The sequence below is a fragment of the Somniosus microcephalus genome, chromosome 17 (assembly GCF_052327205.1).
Source record: "Somniosus microcephalus isolate GS21.2 chromosome 17, FLI_Smic_1.0, whole genome shotgun sequence".
In the NCBI taxonomy this organism is placed as follows: Eukaryota; Metazoa; Chordata; class Chondrichthyes; order Squaliformes; family Somniosidae; genus Somniosus; species Somniosus microcephalus.
Window position 1 is genome coordinate 55,473,313 of NC_141003.1, and position 21,838 is coordinate 55,495,150.

Genomic DNA, 21,838 nt, shown 5'->3' on the forward strand with positions numbered 1-21,838 from the left:
TGCAGCTTCCTCTGAGGAGTCTGGCTGCTTCCTGGCTAGGGGGGACGGATGCTTGTGATGGACTTGTGGGGGAGTAAAGGAAAGAGTCAGAGATGTGATGCCAAGGCTACATGCACATTGCTTTTTGCAGATGCTCATACGTCCATCTGTTAGAGCTTCCCAATCATTATCAGCGACTCATGCAATGTCAAAGAGAGAGATGGGAAACTTTTCTGTCACCAGCTTGCTGTGTTGTGCCCGTCTGTCCGTTCCCCCACATGCGCATCATCCTCCAGTCCCACTATTTCAAGTGCCACCTCCTCCCAGAGGGTCAGGTGCACTATAGAGGCTGTCCCTCCTCCTGTCCTCACTCACTCTCTTTTGTTGTGAGCTCTCTTTTCCTGCAATGAGGGAGACAAGTGGAGGTTGAGTGAGAATGAAGGAGTGAGTCTAGAGATTGCATAGCATAGATACTTAGAAGGAGACAAAGATGGAGTGAGGTGGCAAGACCAAGGGCCCTCCCTGTGTGTTGTCAGTTGTTTTCAAAGCATCAGAGTGATAGGGAGTGTGAGGGCTGCATAGTCGAATAGTCATGTGAACTTGAGCATAAAGAGAGAGGGAATGGGTAAGGGTGCATGGATGTCAGTGTCAAGTGGGATGTGGAGGAAGAGATTGCTAAAGCTGAGTGCTGGTGAGGAAAGGCAATGGGGGTCAGATTGAGGGTGATGGGAAATTCCTGCACAGAATCCAGGTTCGCCATGTGACTCCCAAGGAGTTAACCTCCTTAGCCACCTGCATCCACACTGCCTTAGTCTGCTTGGGAGGCTTCTTCCTCCCTGAGGAAGGGTAGAGCACCTCCCTGTTGGCCCTAGCCCCATCCAGCAATGCCTGCAGGGCCACCTCGTCGAAACGAGGAGCTGATCTGGGCCTCCCGCTTATCATTTTTCCTGCAGGTCCCTCTTACATCAAATGAAGAAAGCTTGGAATCCTGCAGAAGAAGCAAGGCTTGCTGTGGACCTTAAATGCAGCAGCAATGATGACATCATCGGAGGGGACTTTCAGTCATGAGAAACCCATTTGCAAAGGCTTCCCACTCATTGGAAATCAATTGGCCACTTAAGTTAAAATTGCATCAATCTCCCACATCTATTTAGATTCGTGTGGGAAACACGAAATTCGGATAACACGACACCATCCCGCACCTGAGTTAAAATCCTGCCCAATGTATTTTGCCATGAAACCAGGCAAGCATGACTCCTCCCCTGTTCACTGCTATTCATATGACTTCAATGCTCTGAAGGCAAAAGGATCCTTTGTTCTGGACATTTTACATGCAGATAGCACCCTCTGGTGGTAGCTATTGTATAGCAGTGATGTTCTGGACTGATGAACCATTTTATATGCAGATAGCACCCTCTGGTGGTGGTTATCGTGTTAGCAGTTTGTATGAAACAGAGGTCATTTGGCCTTTCTTCCTGTGAGAGGTCATTTGACCTTTCTACCTTTTTTCCTGTGTGACTCAGGAAGCAGAATCCCAGGAAGTAGAATTCCAGGAAGAACCTGACTTGAGTAATGGAGAATCTGCCATGAGGGGTTCCATCCTCAATCCAATGTAATCTGATTTCATATGTTAGGCCAAGCGCAATATCTTTTCACAAATTTGTTCAAGTAAAGCTTCAAAACAGCAAACGGCTTCACGAGGAATTACTTTGAATAAGTGTTTAACTTGCTGGATAACTAGATAGGAGCACGTCTAGCGCGGCCAGTACATCCTTCAAAAGGTTATATCCATATTCCTAGTGATGAAATGAAGCTGTTACCATCACTGTCAATGGCAGCCCAGATGACAATCTATGTTTTCCAAAGAGCTAGCTTGTGCAACTGAGTATTTCAGAAGGAACAACCTAGATGTTGTGTTTGTCTGCCATTCATCAGGACACTTGGCATGCAATGCTCTGAAGTGATGGATTGTACTCTTCTCCCATAATCCTACCACATGAACACTTCAGTTGAAACAAGAGAACCACTACTAGAAAGAATTCTGAAAGGGCTGGCCAGCTCTTAGCACAAGTGTGGTTAAACAATCAGTTACATCCTCACGATTACTGCAAATACAATTCTAGATATAAACCTGGATGAGAAGTGGAAAGCCGTTCATATTTGGCAGTCACAGCACATACATAATTGGTTGCTGTGATGATACCAGTTGTTATGGTGCTTGCCAGTTAATTTCAGTCAAGTACAGCGCACTGGCCTCTGATTTATCAGGTGCACCAAAGCAGAAACTCTCCCCTATAAACATTAGAGGCAGAAGGTTCCTCTAGTTTTCCAGCAGTTTAGCATTGGTATTCATAAAGCCCAAGACCTAGAAACGTGCAGTGATTGGAAGCCAGCAACCACAGAGTGATCAAGTTTAACCTGATCTGAGAGTCCAAAATATCTGAAAGACCAGGGCCTAGAAATTCAGTATAGCCACATTTGGGGCGCGACAGCTGGGCGGCCGCTAAAGTTTGCGCCCGGCGCAACTTCGCGCCACCTTCGCCGATATTCCGTGGCATCGCCCCAAGAGGTTGCTGCTGCGCTAAAACAGGCGATGCACGACTATCATTAGGCGCTAAGCCGGCGGCCCGGGGCGATACCCCCGAGGGCGGGCGCAGTGCAGGTGCGGCGAGTTGCTGATTGACGGCAGACACTCTGGCGCCGGTCAGCTCTTAAAGGGGGAGGGTGGATTTGTTTGCCTGCCACGCCCTGCACACTGCAGCCCTGAAGCAAGGCCTGACCACTGCTGCTTCATCTGTGCAACGCCCAGGACTATGGAGAAGGCCAGGGAGAGAGCGCAGCGCTTCAGCGACGGCGACCTGAGGGTGCTGGTTGGCGCAGTGAAGCGCAGGCGCCATGTTCTGTTCCCTGAAGGTGGCAGGAGGCCGCTGCCCAGCGCCTATCGGAAAGCCTGGAGGGAGGTGTCAAACAGGGTGACCTCCAACAGCGTGGTTGCCAGGACTCCTGTGCAATGCCGGAAAAAGTTCAACGACCTCACTCGGGTTGTCAGGGTGAGTACCCTTTCCAGTGTCCTCCTCATCCCTGCATGTGCACCTCAGTTTATGGGCAAAGGGACCTGCAAGCCCTAATGCCCAGCCCTCATCCAGCAGCTATGGGACTGTCATGAAAATCACTTGCACATTCAGCACTTCACACACTGTACAAGCTATTCGACCATGGGAGGCAGTACAGCCAAGATCAGGGCTTCACACTGTCAGAGCTAGTCCACCATGGGAGGCAGTGCAGACAAGATCAGGGCTTCACACTGTACTTAGAGGCCATCCTTTCTCTTGCAGGCCAAGGTGGCGCACAACCGGAGGCAGCAGCGTGAGACCGGGGGAGGCCGTCCTGACCTCAAAGAGCTCTCCGACCTGGACCAGCGTGTGGAGTGCATTATGGCAGGCCGGCTGATTGGCCCCGTCACCAGTGGAGATGCCGACCCTGTTCTGGGCCCCAATGGTAAGGGCATCACCTTTTTGACCTCTCTTTCCACTTGCGCCTCAGAACAGCATCCTTTGCCACTGTCCGACCAATGCAGTGCATAGCAGCACCCATGCCTCCCAAGCTGCCGCCCTGTCCTCACTCTAAAGCAACTCTTGTGCCTCCCTGCTTTCAGATGGTGAATCGCCAGGTGAGGAGGCGGGCCCTCAAGCTGCCACTGTCAGTGATTCTGAATTCGAGGAGGAGGAAGAGGAAGCCGGCCCATCAGTGCCACCCTCAGCCGAGGCAGCCCATGCCGATGATGGGGACACGTCTTCCCTGGAGGGGAGCCGGGGGAAGGGTCGGAGGAGAGTGAAGCTCCGGGGCCCAGCGGCCTGCAGCAATGCGGGAGGGGTGGGGAAGCTCGGCGGACTTCTCCCCGGAGGGTGAGTACGGCCTCCAGTCCTGCGACGGTGAGCGCAGAGGAGGTGCGGCTCCTAGAGGAAATGGCCGCCCAGGCTGAGCGCAGGCACACTGAGCTCATGGCTGCAGTGGCAAGGATGTCTGACTCCATAGAGTCACTGTCAAGGAGTGTGCAGGAATTCGGGGCAGCACAGGCGGCTTCTAGCCAAGTGCTCAGTCGTGCCGTCCATTCACTGGCTGGTGTCATGCGGACACAGACCAGGGCCACACGGGCACTAACTGCTGCCACCCTCGCTGGATCGGCCAGGCATCGCCAGGGCAATCGCCGCGCCGCAGCAGCCCAGCAGTCTGTGCTTCAGCAGATTGTTGCGCATGCTGCAGTGCTGGCCCGTGCGAGTGCCACTGTCTCAGGCGACCAGGGAGTACCTGTGATCTGTCAGGTTGGCAGCATTCCTGCAGCCGACACTGCCACTCCTCCATTGCAGCTGCCACCAGCCGCTGGACAGAGTGCTGCCGCACAAGCAGAGTTGCAGCAGTCAGCAGCCGGCCCCTCCAGGGCCACAGCTGGTCCAGGCTGACCCCCAAGGGCATCTGCCGTCTCGCCATGTGACCCTCAGCAGCCTTCCCCCAGCCTTGCTGCAGCCACTGGGGTCCCATTGAGGAGGAGCTGCAGGGCGGGCAGGGGCCAGTCACGGATGCGAAAGGCAGCACCCTCGCAGGCCAAAAAGTAGAAGATGTGCCCAAATGTTTTGTTTCACATGCAAAGGCCGAGACTGTTCGTTTTGTGTTTTTTGAAAGGCTGAGACTGGTCGATTTGTGTTTTTTGAAAGGCCGAGCCTGGTCGATTTGTGTTTTTTGGGGGGGCTTCTCTCCATTAGTTTGTAATGTGGGAAGGGCAGAGGTTTCCAAGTAATAAATGTTCTTAAATCGCACTGTCCATGCTTTATTTTGGAAGTCCTGGTTGCCCTGCTCGGCTGAGGGCTTGTGGAGCGGCTACATTCATCTGGTGACATTGGCACAAGCCATTCCCTGAGAGGGGGCCTAGAACCTACGTTCAATAAGCCGCCGACGGGCGGCCCTTGCACTTTCTGCCTCCCTCCTGTGCTGGTCCTCCTCCTCATCCTCCTCCTCCTCCTCCTCCTCCTCCTCCTCAGGTGGTCCTCCAATCTCTGGTGGCAGTGGCTGAGTCCTGCAGATAGCCAGGTTGTGCAGCATGCAGCACACAACCACGAAATGGGAGACTCGCTCAGGCGAATATTGAAGGGCTCCTCCGGAACGATCCAGACAGCGGAACCGTTGCTTCAGGACGCCGATTGTTTGCTCAATGATGTTCCTGGTTGCTTGATGGCTGTCATTGTATCCCTCTTCAGCAGGGGTGCTGGGCGCACGGAGCGGGGTCATCAGCCAGGTGCACAAAGGATAGCCTTTGTCCCCGAGAAACCATCCTCGTGGGTGAGGCTGGGCCTCGAACATGTCTGCCACAGAAGTCTGGCGCAGGATGAAGGCATCGTGGCTGCTGCCTGGAAAGCGGGCATTGACAGCTAGGATGAGCTGCCTGTGGCCACACACCAACTGCACGTTGAGCGAATGGTAGCCCTTCCGGTTGCGGTAATCTTCGGCATTCTCCAGAGGTGCCCGCAAAGCCACATGCGTGCAGTCAATGGCGCCCTGCACCATGGGGAAGCCCGCGAATGCTGCAAAGCCCATTGCACGCTGTTGCTGCTTGACAAAGGCCATGGAGAAGGAGATGAACTGACGTCTCCTTCTGAAAAGGGCATTGGTCATCTGGCGGATGCAGCAATGCACGGCAAACTGGGAGATGTTGGAAATGTCCCCAGTAGCGGATTGGAAGGAGCCGGTGGCATAGAAGTTGAGAGACACCGTCACCTTCACTGCCACCGACAGAGACGTCCTGCTCCTCAGATGTGGCTGCAGATCTCCGCGAAGCAGGTGGCAGATCTCAGTGACCACCGCCCTTCGGAATCGCAGCCTCCGAACACTGCTCGTCAGACATGTTCAGATATGAGAACTGCTGGCGGTATACCCTGGGTGGGTAAGGCCTCCTTTGCCGACGCCTGTTGCCCCCTCTCCGTCTGGCCATGACTGCCACTCTCTCACGGCGTCTGTGAGCCCTTTGAATGCAATGGAGAAGGCCAACGTTTGCACCCATTGCAGCCCCCATTATATGTTTGCAATCAATGATTTGGCTCTGAAGTTAAAGACAAGTGGAAAGCTGTGGCCTGAAGCCACAAGTACCTGTGTGAGTGTTGAGCCAAACCATAAAGCTCTACCTTTGTCTCTCTGCAAAGATCCGTCTCTCACAAAGAAGGAGTGTTGCAAAATGGCTGCCTTTTCTACTGCAGGAGGAGTGCCCTTTAATTTGCGCCCCGCAGCGACTGAGAACCGTTCCCCTCTACCAGTCACTAGGGGCGCCAGGCGCACAATAGGCCGGCGCCACTGAATTTCCGGTTTGGGGCGAACAAAGGGCGTTGCACGATGAAATGACGTCAGGATCTGCGCGCGCAGCTGAGCACGCGCAAAGGCTTTGCGCCGCCACTAAATCATTACTGAAGTTGGGGAGAGGCGCAGATCGCACTGCGCCCGGCCGCTAGCCGCCTAGTGCCCAACATCTCCTCCTCCTAAGGCGCTAGCGGCTGGCGCAAACAACTGAATTTCTAGGCCCAGGAGTCAGGTGTATAACTTGGTGTTTAAATGCGCATGTTAAGCTTCTCTAATTGTTCCTCATTGATGGTTCATCCCTTTTACACTTGGTGTCATATTAATTTTCTATGAACCCTTCTCAATGCATGTATGTCTCTTTTGAAGCCTGGTGACCAAACTGGTAGAGGAGACTCTTTGAGCATGCTCTGACCAGCATAATATAAAGCCTCAATATAACCTCAGTAGACATGAGGCATGTGTTGGTATTTGAACACACTGCAGTTCTAATACTGCGAGACCCAGAACCACTTACAATATGATATACACATAAAAATGTATTTGCACAAACATCTATCTGCATGTCACTTTGTCAGAGGTTTGTGCAGTAAACAATGTTCATTGATTTTTTATCATAATTTCTAATTGCTATGTAATTGCCTTCTACTATATTGTATTATTTTCTGACAGTTTAATTTGCAGTTTGAAAGTCGTCGCTAATTATTCATATCCTTTGCAACTACAAATGTCAGCCGAGCATTTGTTAGGATATGAAGATATTAGGAACTTAACTCTCAAATAACAACAGGACTCATTCAATTAAGCTGAAAAATATATTTAGAGATCTGTTGTTTTAAGGGGAATTTCTCAGCCCAGTGATTTCATTTATTTTTATTTATTTTTTAATACCCTTACCTTTTCTAAGGTTGGGTAGTATGTCAAAACAGTGCAGCCAGAGACCGTTGGTGAAGATCGTATTTTGAACCTGCATGTTGCTAAGCAACAGAAACGGCAATCGCTGATGTTGATGGTGTTCACTGAGGATGCTGGAACAAGCCAGGTCCCAGTGATCCAAGGACAGCTTCTGACACGGGGTGGGGGGGCGGGGGGGGGATCTGCCCCTGCTTTATTGGTAGTGCTGAGATGCTATTATAAAAACCTGCTTATCTGAATATTTGCCTCCAGCAGTTGGATCAGTCATTTACACAGAAGAGACCTCTGAAAGATTGAAAGCTTGTGTATTGCAGAATATTGCCGACAGACTTTTACAGAAAGGACTAGATTTTGTGAATATCATCTTCTGTAATATTAGCTCCTCGTGCAGCTTGACAGTTCTACTCCAAAGGCCCCCCACTCTAGTGTAAGGATCCATCCTCTCACTCAAAGTTAAGAAAGCCAACCAGTTTAAATATAATGTGATGATGAGGGTACTGGAATTGGTCCTTATTAGTGGAGCAGGTTATTTGTTTTATGCAATGCTTTCTGTTATGAAAATATATCAAGAAAGAAACATGGCAACATGAAAAAGGCAAAGAAAACCAAAAATGAAGACAAAAATAGACTTTGTTCTTCTTTTCAAAAATTAAATAATTACATATTTCTTTTTACAGCTACATTGAAATACTTCAAGAAATCCTGCCTGTTTTAATATAGCCCAATATATTTTTCTCATTATATAGGTACCGTCATTTTCACATATTGAAACCTTATAAGAGTTTACCCCTCTCAGACCTGCAGCAGAAATCTACTGTGAATGATCACTTCTGTCATCTTTCTTTTACATCTCTGACACAGCACAGTAAGCTTTTTCAAAGGTACTTTTCATGTGTGAATATCCTGCTAGATTCCTTGGGTCACATGATGGATCAAAACAGACTGATCAGAAGGCAGGCTGCAGAAGTGGAAATGTGCTTAAGGCTTGACTTTTAATATCCACTCTTTGGAGGTGGCTGTGCAGGTGCCTGGTATAACTTGGGGTTTCATATATTCTCAGACTCGTATACAGCTCAGTTGGTTCAAAATAGATCCATTTAAATTATGGGAAGTGCAGCAAGCTCAGAAAGGAAGAAATTAGCCAGGAGATCTAAAGAACTGGAGAAGAAAATCCAAGAAGATGCAAAGAAAGATGCCAGGACAGTGAAGCTACTACTGTTGGGTAACTGAATTTAACACTATTAATGCTAACATTCTGGCAAAGGAGCAAACTGCTCTCAATTTACACCAATTTTGGGAGCAGATGATCTGATGAAGTCTAATTCCATGCAGATCCAAAGCAGTTTGCAGAATTCTGGGCACTTTCAGTAGCCATGAACTGAGAGCTCACTCTAATTTCTCTCAAGGTAATAAATAACAAGTTGCATGTAGCCATGTGAGTGCTAGAATAATATGAAGTAGAGTGCACAGAATTACAACGCAGGGTTATAAATTTTAAAAAGTCTTTCATCTTTTTAAAAATGATCTGTTTAATATATTATGTTTTTTATGACTAGAATGTAAATGAGAGGAACGTGATTACCATGAATTATTGCAAAATCCAGTTTTAAGAAATAAAATGCCTCAGTTTAAAAAAAAAAAAAATTCTCTCCCTCCCCTCTTCACCCAACCATTATTAATTTGTGAGAACGTCATAGTGAGTGCCAGTAGGTTCTTTCAGAGTTATAGTTGAGTCTGATCTGTCCTCGTACGGTATCCATACACAGACACTTTGAGCAAGGGCAACTGACTAGCGATGTGGAGCAGAAACTCTGAAGTGATTTTCCTCTCCCAAGTCCCGGGTGATTGAGGCCAATTGCAGCACCCTCACAGTGATGACTGCTAATTCAATATAGAACGGAGATCAAATCTGGGATCTTCCTTGTCTGTGTGGCTGTATTACTCATTGGATGAAGTCTCTGAGCCACAAGGTGAGCCTTAAGCTGTGGCTATGGCTGGAACTAATGATGATATGTGCTGTACCTTTACCTGTTAACTTATATCTCGGCCTAGGGCTACTGCTCTCCCACCTACCCATTCCTTGATTGGAATGCATCTCCAGTGGGGGGGGGGGGGGGCTTCTACTTGCCCCGGCTGTACATCTGGCCCTGGGGTCATTTGGAGGTGGGCTCCCTGGACACTGCTGGAGAGTCACAACAGTAGGGAAAGAAAAGAGGAGGAAAGAACTGGCATTTATATAGCGCCTTTCATGACCTCAGGATGTCCCAAAATGCTTTACAGCTAATGAAGTACCGTTGAAGTGTTGTAATGTAGGAAACACAGCAGCCAATTTGTGCACAGCAAGCTCCCACAGACAGCAATGAGATAATGACCAGATAATCTATTTTAGTGATGTTGTATCAGGGATAAGTATTGGCCAGGACACCAGGAGAACTCCTGTGTTCTTCTTCAACTAGTGCCATGGGATCTTTTACGTCCACCAAAGAGGGCAGACTGGGGCTCAGTTTAACATCTCATCCAAAAGATGGCAGCTCCGGCAGTGCAGAATTCTGTTAGTACTATACTGAAGTGACAGCTTCGATTATGTGCTCAAGTCTCTGGAGCAGGAAGTGGAAATGGAGACTTGCTGTGGTGGACCTGTTTAAAGTTTTCTCTTTGCTCACCATCTTGGCGATGGGGAGAATATGGGGTCAGGAAACTCAGCTCAGGGTCAAAAAGGACAGTGGAAAGGTTGGGGGATGGAATCAGTGGCAAGGGAGCAAGTTGACGGTGGATAGGCAATGGCAAACATTCAAAGATCGCATGGATGAACTACAGAATTTGTTCATCCCTGTTTGGCATAAAAATAAAACAATTAAGGTGACTCAACCGTGGCTAACAAGGGAAATTAGGGATAGCATAAGATCCAAGGAGAGGACATATAAATTGGCCAGAAAAAGCAGTAAACCTGAGGATTGGGAGCAGTTTAGGATTCAGCAAAGGAGGACAAAGGGATTAATTAAGAGGGTGGAAATAGAGTATGAGAGTAAGCTTGCAGGGAACATAAAAACTGACTGTAAAAGCTTTTATAGATATGTGAAGAGAAAAAGATTGGTGAAGTCAAGCGTAGGTCCCTTGCAGTCAGAATCAGGGGAATTTATAATGGGGAACAAAGAAATGGCAGGCCAATTAAATGCATACTTTGGTTCTGTCTTCACAAAGGACACAAATAACCTCCCAGAGATGTCGGGGAACATAGGGTCTAATGAGAGGGAGGAACTGAAAGAAATCAGTATTTGTAGGGAAATGGTGTTAGGGAAATTGATGGAACTGAAGGCCGATAAATTCCCAGGGCCTGATAATCTACATCCTAGGGTACTTAAGGAAGTGGCCCTAGAAATAGTAGATGCATTGCTGGTCATCTTCCAAAATTCGATAGACTCTGGAACAGTTCCCATGGATTGGAGGGTAGCTAATGTTACCCCACTATTCAAAAAAGGTGGTAGAGAGAAAATGGGGAATTATAGACCGGTAAGCCTGACATTGGTAGTGGGGAAAATGCTAGAGTCCATTATAAAAGATGTAATAGCAGAGCACTTGGAAAACAGTGACAGGATCGGACAAAGTCAACATGGATTTACAAAAGGTAAATTGTGCTTGACTAATCTACTGGAATTTTTTGAGGATGTAACTGGTAAAATAGATACGGGAGAACCAGTGGATGTGGTGTATTTGGACTTTCAGAAGGCTTTCGATAAGGTCCCGCATAAGAGATTAGCGTGTAAAGTTAAGGCACATGGGATTGGGGGCAAGGTACTGACTTGGATAAAGAACTGGTTGGCAGACAGGAAGCAAAGAGTTGGAATAAACGGCTCTTTTTCCGAGTGGCAGGCAGTGACTAGTGGGGTACCGCAGGGATCGGTCCTAGGACCCCAGCTATTCACAATATATATTAATGATCTAGGCGAGGGAACTAGATGTAATATCTCCAAGTTTGCAGACGACACAAAGCTGGGTGGGCATGTGTGCTGTGAGGAGGATGCCGAGAAACTCCAGTATGATTTGGACAGGTTGGGTGATTGGGCAGAAGCATGGCAGATGCAGTATAATGTGGATAAATGAGAGGTTATCCACTTTGGTGGCAAAAACAGGAAGGCAGATTATTATCTGAATGGCAACAGATTGGGAGAAGGGGAAGTGCAACGAGACCTGGGTGTCCTTTTGCACCAGTCGCTGAAGGTAAGCATGCAGGTGCAGCAGGCCATTAAGAAGGCAAATGGTATGTTGGCCTTCATAGCGAGAGGGTTCGAGTACAGGAACAAGGATGTCTTGCTGCAGTTGTACAGGGCCTTGGTGAGACCACACCTTGAGTATTGTGTGCAGTTTTGGTCGCCTTATCTGAGGAAGGATGTTCTTGCCATGGAGGGAGTGCAGCGAAGATTCACCAGACTGATACCTGGGATGGCAGGAATGACGTCGATTGGGCTTATACTCGCTTGCGTTTAGAAGAATGAGAGGGGATCTCATTGAAACTTATAAAATTCTAACAGGACTAGACAGACTAGATGCAGGAAGGATGTTCCCGATGGCCGGGGAGTCCAGAACCAGGGGTCACAGTCTAAGGATAAGGGGTAAGCCATTTAGGACAGAGATGCGGAGGAATTTCTTCACCCAGAGAGTGGTGAACCTGTGAAATTCTCTACCACAGAAGGCAGTGGAGGCCAATTCATTAAATATATTCAAGAAAGAGTTGGATATATTTCTTAAGGCTAAAGGGATCAAGGGATATGGGGTGAAGGCAGGGACAGGGTACTGAATTTGGATGATTAGCCATGATCTTATTGAATGGCGGAGCAGGCTCGAGGGGCCGAATGGCCTACTCCTGCTCCTATCTTCTATGTTTCTATGGGCCAAAGACAATGGTTTTGGTCTTCCCAATGTTTAATTGGAGGAAATTGTGGCTCATCCAGGACTGGATGTTGCAGAAGCAGGCTGACAACAACGAGATAGTGGAGAAAAGAAGCCAGGGAACCTTGTCCAAACAGTGAAGATTCTATTATCACTGGAATTACCCCCACCCTTCCCCCCCAATAAAATCAATGGCGAGGTCCAATTTGCTGGAGTCACGCTGCTTTGATCACCTCTGTCACTTAGACTGAACTAAGACTGCATTGGTGATCTGGCAGAGAAATGATTTATTGCTCCGAGAGCGATTTCCCTTAAACAAAGACGTCTTCTTACTGAGCTTTGTCGATTTATTTAGCTAATGTAAAAATAATTATCTGTCAGACATTCTAGCTCGCCGGAAAGTTTCCTGTTAAATGGAACTGAATTTTTGAAAGGCGTTTAATGTTTGTATCGATTCACTGATCTCTGGTCCCTTAACAGCGTCAATCCCTAATTTTAACATCGATCCAAATATGTGTTTCTTTTGGAATTTATATTGATAAATACAGTACTTTCAATTCCGCATCAATGGGATAGTGCATCAGTAAATATTTTGTTGAGGGAATAAATGTTAAATTGTTCTATTAAAGAGGTAAGACGATCAATAGAGACCATATAGCTGGTCTGAATTTAAAGGCAGGTTATCTGAGAAATGAATTATTAAATAGTAACTTCCTACAGATCTTGCATTGAGTTTTTAATATGTTCCCCCTGCAAAACACAGGATGCATGCTTTGAAATTAATTTGCCCACCAACATCTGAAAACAATTACAATTTAGAAGCCTTTAATGAGCTTGGTTGACTGCAGCCACACGTTCTGGACTAACTTTAGAAAACAAGATAAATAATCCGACTAACGGATTGGTGGTAAATTCTCGAAATGGGTCTCGTGGGTCGAATGCGCGCTTTTGTCAACCAGCATAAAAATTGGACAAACAATGCGATACTGTTCAAGTGATTGAAATCGGAATTGATAGCAAATATTTGTCAATGGTTGTTGACTGTGCTGCTTCTGAATCGCCACTAACCTCACTGTGGTGGATTCGAATGAGCTGCCCAGCACATTTTGCTGTAAATTTGATAAGAATCTAACTTATGGTATTCAGGGCCAAATGCGCCATTCCAGCAAGTTTCAGGCCAATATTTCATTTAAAGTAATGGAACCTATGGAATAATCAGTCAATATACTGTCGTCTGATAGAAAAATCTAGACTGATGTTTTTTCTTGAAAGGTGATGTCGGGTAGACTCTTGCAGGAGTGATTTATGGAAGACGGCCATCAAAAGCTGCAGCTGATTTTTAATATGTTATTTTCTAATATTCTCTCCTGAAGGCCACTCATGTTGGATTATGTTTCTATGGGCACTGGCACCCAATCTTAATGTACGATCATCAACAGTGAGCGCCCACAGGCTATTTGCATGTCAGCAACATAGCCGAACCTAATCTTGCCCGCCACTAGAGTCGCAGAGATTTACATTTTCCAGCAAAGGATACCTGATATCGACCCTTTCCCTTATCTAGTGGATGCTGAGGCCAATTGTAGCATCGCACTATGACCTCCGCTAAATCAGCCCAGGCCAGTAATTGAATCTGGAACTTCCCTGCTCTGTGTGGCTCAGTTCCACACCATATGGGGTATTTAACTATTGTGGATTTAACACCAAGGCCTAGAAATTCAGTTGGTTGCGCCAGCCGGTAGCGCCTTAGGAGGAGTAGATGTCGGGCGCTAGGCGGCTTGCAGCCGGGCGCAGCGCGAACTGCGCCTCTCCCCAACTTCACTAGAGATTTAGCGGCGGCGCAAAGTCTTTGCGCGCGCTCAGATGCGCGCGCAGATCATGACGTCATTTCCTCGTGCAACGCCCTTTGTGTGCCGCCAACCGGAAATTCAGTCGCGACGCCCCATTGTGCGCCCGGCGCCCCTAGCGACTGGTAGGGTGGAACGGTGCTCAGTCGATGCGGGGCGCGGGGGGCGCAAATTAAAGGGCACTCCTCCTGCACTATAAAAGGCTGCCACTTTGCAGCACTCCTTCTTGAGTGACGGATCTTTGCAGAGAGACCAAGGTAGAGAGCTTTCTGCTTTGGCTCAACACTCGGACAGGTACTTGTGGCTTCAGGCCACAGCTTTCCACTTGTCTTTGCCTCATTGACATATCATTCTTTGCTAACATATTATGGGGGCTGCAATGGGTGCAAACGCTGGCTTTCTCCATTGCATCCAAAGGGCTCACAGACGCCGTGAGAGAGTGGCAGCCCTGGCTAGACGGAGAGGGGGCAACAGGCGTCGGGAAAGGAGGCCTTACCCACCCAGGGTATACCGCCAGCATTTCTCCTATCTCAACATGTCTGACGAGCAGTGTGTTCGGAGGCTGCGATTCCGAAGGGAGGTGGTCACAGAGATCTGCCACCTGCTTGGCGGTGATCTGCAGCCACAGCTGAGGAGTAGGACGTCTCTGTCGGTGGCAGTGAAGGTGACGGTGTCTCTCAACTTCTATGCCACCGGCTCCTTCCAATCCGCGACTGGGGACATTTCCAACATCTCCCAGTTCGCCGTGCATTGCTGCATCCGCCAGGTGACCAATGCCCTTTTCAAAAGGAGACGTCAGTTCATCTCCTTCTCCATGGCCCTTGCCAAGCAGCAACAGCGTGCAATGGGCTTTGCAGCATTCGCGGGCTACCCCATGGTGCAAGGCACCATTGACTGCACGCATGTGGCTTTGCGGGCACCTCTGGAGAATGCCGAGGATTACCGCAACCGGAAGGGCTACCATTCGCTCAACGTCCAGCTGGTGTGTGACCACAGGCAGCTCATCCTAGCTGTCAATGCCCGCTTTCCAGGCAGCAGCCACGATGCCTTCATCCTGCGACAGACTTCTGTGGCAGACATGTTCCAGGCCCAGCCTCACCCACGAGGATGGCTTATCGGGGACAAAGGCTATCCTTTGTGTACCTGGCTGATGACCCCGCTCCGTGCGCCCAGCACCCCTGCTGAAGAGGGATACAACGAAAGCCATCAAGCGACCAGGAACATCATCGAACAAACAATCGGCGTCCTGAAGCAACGGTTCCGCTGTCTGGATCGTTCCGGTGGAGCCCTACAATATTCGCCAGAGCGAGTCTCCCATTTCGTGGTCGTTTGCTGCATGCTGCACAACCTGGCCATCCGCAGGACTCAGCCACTGCCACCAGAGATTGGAGGACCACCTGAGGAGGAGGAGGAGGAGGAGGACCAGCACAGGAGGGAGGCAGAAAGTGCAAGGGCCGCCCGTCGGCGGCTTATTGAACGTAGGTTCTAGGCCCCCTCTCAGGGAATGGCTTGTGCCAATGTCAGCAGATGAATGTAGCCGCTCCACAAGCCCTCAGCCGAGCAGGGCAACCAGGACTTGACAAAAAAACCATGCACAGTGCAATTTAAGAACAATAATTTATTGCAAACCTCTGCCCTTCCCACATTACAACCTCATGTGGAGAAGCCCCCCCAAAAACACAACTACCAGTCTTGGCCTTACAAAAAGAAAGAAAGACACCAGTCTCGGCCTTACAAAAACACAACTACACCAATCTCGGCCTTACAAAAAGCACCAGGCATTTGTGCAGAGCTTCTACTTTTTGCCCTGCGAGGGCGATGCCTTTCGCATCCTTGCCTGGCCCCTGCCCGCCCTGCAGCTCCTCCTCAATGGGAGCCCAGTGGCTGCAGCAAGGCTGGGGGAAGGCTGCTGAGGGTCAGATGGCGAGACGGCAGATGCCCTTGGGGGTCGGCCTGCACCAGCTCTGGCCTTGGAGGGGCCGGCTGCTGACTGCTCCAACTCTGCCTGGGCGGCAGCAGTCTGTCCAGCGGCTCGTGGCAGCTGCAATGGCGGAGTGGCAGTGTCGGCTGCAGGAATGGTGCCAACCTGGCAGATCGCAGGTGCTCGCTGGTCGCCTGAGACATTGGCACTCGCACGGGCCAGCACTGCAGCATGCGCAGCAAACAGCTGAAGAACAGACTGCTGGGCTGCTGCTGCACGGCGGGTGCCCTGGCGATGCCTGGCTGATCCAGCGAGGGTGGCAGCAGTTAGTGCCCGTGTGGCCCTGGTCTGTGTCCGCATGACAACAGCCAGTGAATGGACGGCATGACTGAGCACTTGGCTCGAAGCCGCCTGTGCTGCCGCGAAGTCCTGTAGACTCCTGGCCTGTGCTGCTCCAAATTGCTGCACACTCCTTGACAAAGACTCAATGGAGTCAGGCATCCTTGCCACTGCAGCCATGAGCTCATTGTGCCTGAGCTCAGCCTGGATGGCCATTTCCTCCAGGAGCCGCACCTCCTCTGTGCTGACCGTCGCAGGACTGGAGGCCGCACTCACCCTCTGGGGAGAAGTCCGCCGAGCTTCCCCACCCCTCCCGCATTGCTGCAGGCCGCTGGGCCCCGGAGCTTCACTCTCCTCCGACCCTTCCCCCCGGCTCCCCTCCAGGGAAGACGTGTCCCCTTCCTCGCCATGGGCTGGCGCGGCTGAGGGTGGCACTGATGGGCCGGCTTCCTCTTCCTCCTCCTCGTCTTCCGAAGGGCTGACAGTGGCAGCTTGAGGGCCCGCCTCCTCACCTGGCGATTCACCATCTGAAAGCAGGAAGGCACAAGAGTAGCTTTAGAGTGAGGACAGGGCGGCAGCGAGGGAGGCATGAGTGCTGCCATGCACTGCATTGGTCAGACAGTGGCAAAGGATGCTGATCTGAGGCGCAAGTGTAACGAGAGAGGTCAAAAAGGTGATGCCCTTACCATTGGTGCCCAGAACAGGGTCGGCATCTCCAGTGGCGACGGGGCCAATCAGCCGGCCTGCCATAAGGCGCTCCACACGCTGGTCGAGGTCGGAGAGCTCTTTGACGTCAGGACGGCCTCCCCCGGTCTCAGTTCGTTTCCGCCGGTTGTACGCCACCTTGGCCTGCAAGAGAAAGGACGGCCTCTAAGTACAGTGTGTAGCCCTGATCTTGTCTGCACTGCCTCCCATGGTCGAATAGCTTGTACAGTGTGTAGCCCTGATCTTGTCTGCACTGCCTCCCATGGTCGAATAGCTTGTACAGTGTGTAGCCCTGATCTTGTCTGCAATGCCTCCCATGGTCGAATAGCTTGTACAGTGTGTAAAGTGCTGAATGTGCAAGTGATTTTCATGCCAGTCCCATAGCTGCTGGATGAGGGCTGGCCATTAGGGCTTTCAGGTCCCTTTGCCTATAAAGTGAGGTGCACATGCAGGGATGAGGAGGACACTGGAAAGGGTACTTACCCTGACAACCCGAGTGAGGTCGTTGAACTTCTTCCGGCATTGCACAGGAGTCCTGGCAACCACGCTGTTGGAAGACACCCTGTTTGAGACCTCCCTCCAGGCTTTCCAGTAGGCGCTGGGCAGCGGCCTCTTGCCACCTTCTGGGAACAGAACATGGCGCCTGCGCTCCACTCTGCCAACCAGCAGCCTCAGGTCACCGTCGCTGAAGTGCTGCGCTCTCTCCCTGGCCTTCTCCATAGCCCTGGGCGTTGTGCAGGTGAAGCTGAAGTGGTCAGGCCTAGGTTGAGGGCTGCAGTGTGCAGGACGTGGCAGGCAAACAAATCCACCCTCCCCCTTTAAGAGCTGACCGGCGCCAGAGTGTCTGCCGTCAATCAACAACTCGCCGCACCGGCGCTGCGCCCGGCCTCGGGGGTATCGCCCCGGACCGCCGGCTTAGCACCTAAAGATAGTCGTGCATTGCCTGTTTTAGCGCAGCAGCAACCTCTTGGGGCGATGCGACTGAATATCGGCGAAGGTGGCGCGACTTTGCGCCGGGCGCAAACTTTAGCGTCCGCCCGACTTTACCGCCCCAAAAGTGGCTATACTGAATTTCTAGGCCCAATTGTTTTAATGATGCAGTTCAATAGCAGCAATCAAGTAAAGTTATTCTCATTCCTTTAGATCACTTAAATTAGCATTAAGACCTTTGGGATGCAATAGCTCCTGGATTGCAAATTGTTTTTCATTACTCCCTTTTATTCCATTTAGCCTTTCAATATAATCTGTTGCAGTTATCCTTCTGATTTTTCTTTTTTTTTACTCATATAGGTGAGGGTATTAGTGCTGGGGAATGGAATTCTTCCAATTTCAGATGCCCAGTGTCAGCAGCAAGCACTCCCTGGTCAGATGCACCATAGCCAAGCTCCCCTTACTCTGCCCCAACACCATGCCTCAGCCACAATCTCAGAAGAACAACTCCTACTGCACCAGGCTGACATTTTCTCCTTGACCCACACCAACCCTCCTGGGGTCTCACTGAGTGAGATTACCAAGCAATGCCTGAATCAGGTGCAGTTTGGTGCTGGAGGCCGAGGCCCTCTCAGATCTGGGCTGAGACTGCCGAACTCATTTCACAAAGCATCCTTACAGCCAGCAAACACAGGAATTGAACTCGAGTCCCACAGGAGAAAGGCCAGTGTCTGACCCATTGGAGCATCCAGTTCCCCAAATCCTCCAAGTTTTTAGAAAATGTCGCAACTTTTAAGAACAAGTAAAGGATACTTGGGCAAAAAACCTGCTGCTTTTTCATTGATTTTAAGCCCAGCTGCCTTCTCACTACATCCATCTATTCTTCCTTTCTTTATCAACACGTCTTATCTTTATCCTAGTCCCTTGAATCCCCTCATATTATTTGTAGCAGTAGCCGATAATTAGAATTTTTTATACCTTTTCACAGATTCAGGCTCCCTTATTTGCTTTGCTCAAATAAGAACAGTGCTAGCAAAAGAGGGAGCTTCTCGGCCTCACCGGAACGTACATTGGAGATTAATATATTAAAATGAGTTATTGTCTTGTTTATTTTCTTCATTTCATGTTACAGGTGCTGGTGAATCGGGTAAAAGCACAATAGTCAAACAGATGAAGTAAGTAGAGGAAATCAAATGTAATTCTGTCACTCAATAAATGCACGTTGTGTATTGTATTACAGTGTAAATAATCTATTCACTAGTTACATTTATAAAGGTTCTTGATCATGTGAAGATTTCATCAAGTTATCTGTTCAGTAAAGATAAGAAAATGATTCAATCTTCTATCAAATATCCAATTATCCATAGTATAATTAGAAAGGTAATTAAAGAGATGGAAACGCCACAGAGAAAGGGGATCACAACAATCCCAATGGCATAAAGAAACACTGTACAAAATAGTCAATGCTTTGAGGCAGTTGAAACCTAAACTGTAAATTATTATCAAATTCTGCCAATGTTCAAAAACTGTTAAAGCTTCACATTTTCAGTTTCTGATAACAACAACAACTTACATACTATAGCACCTTTAACATAGTAAAGCATCCTAAGGCACTTTACAGGAGCGTTATCAAACAAAATTTGACACCAAACCACATAAGGAGATACCAGAAATGCGAGGGTACACCTATCAGGAAAGGATGAACAGGCTGGGTCTCTTTTCTCTTAAAAAGAGAAGGCCGAGGGGTGACCTAATAGAGGTCTTTAAAATTATGAAAGATTTTGATAGAGTGGATACAGAGAGAATGTTTCCACTTGTGGGGAAGAGCATAACTAGAGGCCATCAATATAAGATGGTCACCAAGAAATCCAATAGGGAATTCAGCAGAAACTTCTTTACCCAAAGAGTGGTGAGAATGTGGAACTCGCTACCACAGGGAGTGGTTGGAGCGAGTAGTATAGATGCATTTAAGGGGAGGCTAGATAAGCATATAAGGGAGAAGGGAATAGAGGGTTATGTTGATAGATTTAGATGAGGAAAGACAGGAGGAGGCTTGAGTGGAGCATAAACACCGGCATGGACTGGTTGGGCCGAATGGCCTGTTTCTGTGCCATATATCCTATGTAATCCTATATATTCGGACAGATTCGTCAAAGGTTTGGTCAAAGAGGCAGGTTTAAAGGAGGTGAGAGAGGTAGAGAGGCGGAGAGGTTTAGGGAGGGAATTCCAGAGCTTAGGACTGAGGCAGCTGAAGGCACGGCCATCAGTGGTGCAGCGATTAAAATCGGGGATGCGCAAGAGACTATAATTGGAGGAGTGCAGAGATCTCAAAGGCTTGTAGTGCTAGAGGAGGTTACAGAGATGGGGAGGGGGCGAGGCCATGGAGGGATTTTAAAATTGAGGCATTGCCAGACCGCAAGCCAATGTAGGCTTGGTGCGAGTTAGAGTCCGGGCAGCAGAGGTTTGGATGAGCTCAAGTTTATGTAATGTGGAAGATGGGAGTCCAGCCAGGAGAGTGTTGGAATAGTCAAGTCTAGAGGTAACAAAGGCATGGATGAGGGTTTCAGCAGCAGATAAGCTGAAACAGGGGCGAAGTTAGGCGATGTTATGCAGGTGGAAGTAGGCAGCCTTGGTGATGGAGCGGATATGTGATTGGTAGCTCATGTTGGGGTCAAATAAAACAGCAAGATTGCAAACAGTCTGGTTCAGCCTCCGACAGTCGCGATGGAGTGCGATGGAGTCCATGACTAGGGAACGGAGTTTGTGGCGGAGACCAAAGACAATGGGCTGACTTTTAATGAGGAGGACGGGTTGGGGGTGGCAGGGGGGCGGCATTTTCAAGACTTTAACAGCAGGGCCTGAATTAAATGGGAAGCCTCTGTTTCCCACCTGCAGCCTGCCAGATTGAGAGGCTGGCTGGCTGCGGGCGGGTAGGCCTGTGGCACTAGACCGCAGAGAGGAAGGAGGGATGGATTGAGTGGGGGCCGGGGTGTGGTCGGAAAAGCATGAGGGGGGCATTGGATGAGGATCGTCAGCCAGGGGAAGGCTGGAGAAGCAAGGGAGGGCCTTGGATGAGGATCATGGGGTGGGCAGGGACCAGCACGGCATGGGGGGGGGCGTCGCTAATGACCTGGGGATGCGAGGAGGATCGGCGGCCTGGAGCAGCATGGTGGGTGGTCCGGAGCAGCGGGGGGGGGGAAACAGCGCAGGGGCTGTTCGGAGGCCTGGGGTGGGTGGGGGGCCTCGTGGTGGAGATTGTTGGCCTGGGGGGTGATCGGAGGCCTTGTGGAGGGGTCTCCAATCATGGGGGGTGGGTTAGGTAGGGACCCTGGATCCAGGAGTTAGGTGTAAAGGCACTTACCTCCTCGATCCAGCAGTCTGCGCCTTGCTGTAGCTGGCCAGTTTTACAAGGCATCCAAAACCCGACCAGCTACAGTTAAACACAAAATGGTGGTTAAAGAAGCAGCTTCCAGCCTCATTATAATATTTAAATAGATGTCCTGCCTCCTGTCAACGGGTTGGCTGCCTGCCCCGTCCTGCCTCCGTTAAAACCCGAAGTAGGCGGGTTCAGGTTGGGATTCCGATTTTTAACACTTTAACACCCCCCAAACCCCCAACTCACCTGTTTTTTAATGTTAAAATTCCCCCCCCCCCCCCCATGACTTTGGTCTTCCCAATATTTAGTTGGAGGAAATTTCAGTGCAGTACTGGATGGTGGACAAGCAATGTGAAAAATCAGAGACAGTGGGGGGGTTGCGTCGAGAGAGGTGATAGTGAGGTAGTGCTGGGTGCCATCAGTGTACATGTGGAATCTGACATTGTGTTTTCGGATGATGTTGCCGCATGTAGATGAAAAATAGATCTTAGGAGGACCCCAGAGGTAATGGTGCGAGAGCGGGAAGAGAAGTCATTGCAGGTGATTCTCTGGCTACGACTGGATAGATAAGAATGGAACCAGGCGAGGGCTTTCCCTGCC

At 49.5% G+C, this 21,838-nt stretch overlaps 1 protein-coding gene across 2 annotated transcripts in view; it reads left to right on the plus strand.

The window, feature by feature from the left end:
• LOC147105731 (guanine nucleotide-binding protein G(t) subunit alpha-3-like) overlaps positions 1-21,838 on the plus strand; it is an 85,615-nt gene that overhangs the window by 17,975 nt on the left and 45,802 nt on the right. Inside the window, exons 1-2 of one of the 2 annotated variants that reach the window (XM_086010371.1) lie at positions 7,821-8,455; positions 18,995-19,037. In XM_086010371.1, the coding sequence (XP_085866497.1) occupies positions 8,338-8,455; positions 18,995-19,037 (161 nt within the window). In that variant the 5' untranslated portion in view covers positions 7,821-8,337. Of the gene's footprint in view, positions 1-7,820; positions 8,456-18,994; positions 19,038-21,838 lie in introns of those variants that run through there. The other variant, XM_086010370.1, reaches the window with a different exon arrangement.